Source organism: Limulus polyphemus, unplaced genomic scaffold, assembly GCF_000517525.1.
Source record: "Limulus polyphemus unplaced genomic scaffold, Limulus_polyphemus-2.1.2 Scaffold1791, whole genome shotgun sequence".
Taxonomy (NCBI): Eukaryota; Metazoa; Arthropoda; class Merostomata; order Xiphosura; family Limulidae; genus Limulus; species Limulus polyphemus.
In genome coordinates, this window is record NW_013667401.1 from 210,577 (window position 1) to 215,584 (window position 5,008).

A 5,008-nucleotide genomic window follows, 5' to 3' on the forward strand; every position below is an offset into this window, starting at 1 on the left:
GGTCTATAATTACTGGGACAATTTTTATTACCTCCCTTGAAAAGAGGAGTTACATTAGCTAACTTCCAATCATTTGGTACCTGTCCAATATTCAAGAACTGACAAAAAATCTAACATTTCCAATCTTTAACCTCCTTCAAAATTCTTGTGGAAATATTATCTGTCTCAGGAGCCTTATCGTTTTTTAAACTTCCCAATTTTTTCTTAACCAGTTCAAAATTAATGCTATCATCTTGTTTTATCTCGTTTCCATTTATCAACTGTTCAAGATCTGGAATACTGCTTAAATCTTCGTTAGTAAAAACCGAATTAATTACTTAGTTGTTTAATAATAATTTCTTCATATCTGACTTCAATTCTGGTAGATTGGTTTAATTGTTTAGTTCTATTGTAGTTCCTTCAAATCTGACTTTAGCATTGGCTGATTGACTTAATTACTTATAATCAGGATTTTTTATTGCAATCTCCTTTTCTACTTCGTAGTTTTATCCAAACCAATGAGATGATGTAGAGGCTTAATTTATTATTTGATTCGCTCTTTATTTATATATGTGAACGCGTTTTATGCCTAGACTTAGTTTTCTTTCAAAATTGTGGCTTTCGTCATAAACACGACATTTTTAAATTATCTTGTTTAGAGTTACTGACAAAGGATGGAAATCCTCAAAGCTGATCTAACTAAGAAATATGTAAAGAACCAAATATTTGACATGATTTCGCCATTAAATTAAAGAAAAAAGACAATCTTGGTGTTACAAAAATGATGTTTCTGCTTACTTACACTTCACACGAGTTTCATCTTTAGAGAATTAAAGATTGTATATATATCTCATCATTCTTATTCACCAAGAATAGTTTTAAGAATGGGTATAATATTTATGGCATCACATATTTTGTGCACATGTGAATCATAAGACAAATCTATAATTGATTAACGTTTTTTCACATTAGTTATTCCAGAAAATAGTACACTGTATGAGACAGGACAAAGCGCTTTTGTGACAGGATGGGGCCACGATAAACGAGTAGAACTGGATCATGAAGGAGCTTTAAAAGGCATTGATCACCTGAAACAAATACGTTTACCTATCCAAAGTCATGAAACCTGTGTGAAAAGTTTGGAGAAAACTAAAAAACAAATGACTGATTTCATGATCTGTGCTGGAGACAATGAAGGTGTGTGTGTATGACATTTTAGAATTATCAATGTACTTTTAAAAAAAACAACAATAATAATCTAACCTAAGGTGTTTTACTTATGTTTTATTCACATTTATTGTGTTAAATATTGATTTGAAAACATAGTCAGATATCAAGTTTAATTTTGTACCTCCCAGGAATATTACATTTCTTGATGTAAGCACTAAAATCATTGTGATAATCCTAAGTCTGACCAATGGAAACACGAATGAAGCGCTCGAGTTGTTAATGGTGAGGATTTTAAAAGAAAAATAGTGAAGAAAGAATCTTGGTCAATAAACCTTTTAATCTTCATTTAACATTTTAAGAAGGAACTGTCAGTGGCACAACATATCTTTTCACGATAGATGGCGGTGCATTACCTCGTCGTTTGAAGAATGTTGTTAAGCGCAAACCTACACAATGGGCTATTTTTGTTCTGCTCACCAGAGATATCAAAACCCGGTTTTTAGGGTTATAAGCCTACGGACCTGCCGCTGTGACAGTGGAAGGTTTGGAGAAATGTTAACTGTTTAGAAAACCTTTTATTTACTAGGGAGTTAGTTTACGTAACTTGCAATCAAGAATGACAAGATAATACTGTAACTAAATATATTTGCTTTGATAATTACGTCAAAACCGCCGTAGAAATGTTTGGTGAGCTCTTAGTACTGAATCTAAGTATTGAGTTATCGCTTATTCTGTTAGCAGTTCTATATTTAGTTATAATCAATTGTTAAAGTTTGCTTGTTTGATAATAAGAAAAGCAAATGCACCGTTTGTAAAAGTATTGAAAAATATTAATGTATTTATTGAACCTTTTTTTGCAGGTATTGTAGACACTTGTAAAGGAGACAGTGGAGGGCCTTTGGCACAGTCGTTAGTTGATGACGCCGAAATGAACTATTGGGTCCAGGTTGGCATTGTTAGCTGGGGAATTGGATGTAAACTAAGGGGTCATTACGGTTTTTATACTCACGTAGCGAAACTAAGGCCATGGATCGACAAGGTCGTGAATCCATGAATCACGAATTACGTTGTTTTTTCAACTCAAGTTAAATCATATCTCGAATGTTATATCCCCTGTTCGCTCTAAATAAGTCTTACGTTACCTTGTTATGAAAAAGAAAAATGGGTCCAACTTTTTACATGCGTACGTTTTATATATGAATTTTACAACGTATCAGTGCATACTTTTAGACGAAAGAAGTGAAATTTGATGTCACTACGTTACAGAAAATGGTTTTCACTGCTGCTCCATTTAATTAAAGATGTAAACAAGTGTTTATTAAACATCCATCATTAAAGACGTTCATAGTTTTCTTTCCCTAGTATATGTTTCATAAAAAAAAACAAAAAAAAAAACAGAAAACATAAACGTTTTAACGTGTCTAATCTTATTTATCCGCCTTTGCTCTCTATCTGCGAGTTGTGATGACCAAGTGTCATTTTTTAATAGTGTTACGGTCTTTACAGTCCACTATCCAAAACTGTTAGGATCTGATGCAAACTAAGCACTTCAACAAATGTTAGATATTTACATACTGCAAACGTTTGGAAATTATGTATGTCAATAATAGGCCTAAGATATTAAAATAGAAATCTTAATCAAAGCACGTTAGCTCAATTTTGTCAATTTCTTCTAAAAGATAAACTTGCACACACCGATGTTGAAAACAAATAAATAATCACTAAAGATGGATTATTTTGTGTCTTCTTAAAAATTATTTTTTGTTTGTACCGTGGAAAAGTTGATACTACTTCTCAACACGATTTAAACTAAAACAAATGGGTTTAATTGTCACAGTCGGGAATAGCCTCTGACATCATACAGTAAGAAAAGCGTAATAAGTTTTCATTGATAAAGTGACGTGTTAAGAGAGAACAAGATTCCTGTTTCCATAGAAATATGTTTTTACGACGGTGCTTCAAGACAGGAACTAGCTTATATGTCCTCAGTATAGAGTATATTATATTGATTATTTATTGTTGCTTACATTAAAAATATTGATTATAACAGCTAGAATACCGAATGTCATTACTTTTTATTTTGATGTTTTAAAGTCATTTTTTAACTCGCCATTATATGTTTATAAAGCGCCCGAATCAAATATAAAGAAAAGTGTACCCGAAACAAAGAAATCGACTTTAAATTAGTGTATGGTAAGTTAAAAAAAACTTTAAAATACACGTCATTGTTATTAAAGACTTAACTGTATTTCTTTGGTTTTTGACTCAAGCTGTGCTAATGAGCCTTTAATAGGCGAAAGTGCAGTCCACGGCAGAGGGCACGGCCAATCAAGGAGAGTGTTAAGCCTCAACGTCACAGATTATATTTTCAATTTTACCTTTGGTAAAAAGAAAGGAAATCTGTAATAAAAACCACTTTTTATTTTGACTTATTGTTCGTATAAAGACTGTTTAGCTTAGAATCTGTATTTAGGATTAACCTAAATTTCATAAGCTCGCCGAACCCCTTGGGATAGTATTGGGTTAACAGAAGAACGAGGGTACCCAATTGGTGAAACAATGCACTCCACTCTTTATAAGGAGAAACGTAAAAAATACAGTCTTGGTCAAAATGTTTGCATATTTTGTAACAAATAAGATCATTATTATTAAGATGGAATACAAATACACTTAGCACTGTCAAACTGTATGTTATATTAAACGTCTACATATGTAATTTTTATAATGAGACAGGTTCTATGAACGATTTATTAGAACAGTAAACAATTTTATCAGACACTTGTAGAAAGATGTGTAATTCAGAATTTCACTCATTACAACAAAACCTTACCAACTCATATATAATGACACAATATAACATCAGGTTATTATAAATAGCGTCTGTAACCTTATATTAGTTCATATTAAACATTCAATACTTGTTTGTTCCTGCAAGGCGACGTGGCATGCTTTAAATGAAGTTACGCATGTAATCCACCGTGATTTCATCCCAACTAGTCACTAGAAGGAGCTGCAACTCAGCTACAGTAGCTGATTTAGGGTCGTGGTTAGCAATTTTACGGCTCAGTTCTGCCCAACAGTTCTCAATGGGATTACAGTTTGGAGACTTTGCTAGCTATGGCAATCTTGTAACGTCCTCTTGTTCGAGATAATCCTGTATAATACGCGCACTGTGGGTAGTGTCATTGTTATCCTGGAACATAAAGTTATTGCCAAACCTTGCCCTAGGAACGGCAGGGATATCTTCTCCATGTGATGCCTGTAGGAGGCGCCATTGACTCTTCCCTGGAGCATATGAAGAGTAGTTTTTCCACCATTATGAATAACTGCCCAAACATGTACTGCACCACCTCCTGTGTGTTCCCTGTGAAAAAGACGAACATTAATCATACCATCAACTTTAACAAGCCGGAAAAAGGACTCATCTGAAAAGATGAGATGTCGCCAGTGTCCTAACTGTACGTTAGAATACTGTCTTGCCCTAGTAATATGGTGATAGCTGTGAATTCTGGTTAATATCTGTTTGCAGATAACCCTTCTTGCAAAATAACCTTGTTTGGTCAGTCTCCTATTCACTGTTCTTTTGGATATCTTGGAATAAATTTGTTCATGCCATTTCTGTCGTAAGTTGTTGCAAGACTTCTTTCGACCTTGACGTCTTAACCTGATCAAAACACGTTCATCTCAGTCAGTAGTTTTTTGGTGTCTACCAATAGACTTTCCTGGAACAAAGTTTCCTGTAGTCTGATGACGTTTCAGAATTCTTGATACAGTACACTGGGTTACCCCACTGTTCGGTCAATGTCCGTTTACTTCATACCATTTCTGGACAGTCGAACAATTTGACGGCCTATCAAGA

The 5,008-nt window shown here is 33.8% G+C and overlaps 1 protein-coding gene across 1 annotated transcript in view; it reads left to right on the plus strand.

Moving 5' to 3' along the window:
• Positions 1 to 2,792, plus strand: part of LOC106464946 (complement factor B-like) — a 58,403-nt gene extending 55,611 nt beyond the window's left edge. The window contains exons 17-18 of the mRNA XM_022392762.1: positions 952 to 1,176; positions 2,010 to 2,792. Of these exons, the coding sequence (XP_022248470.1) occupies positions 952 to 1,176; positions 2,010 to 2,203 (419 nt within the window). The 3' untranslated portion in view covers positions 2,204 to 2,792. The remainder of the gene's footprint in view (positions 1 to 951; positions 1,177 to 2,009) is intronic.
• Positions 2,793 to 5,008: the final 2,216 nt, after the last annotated feature.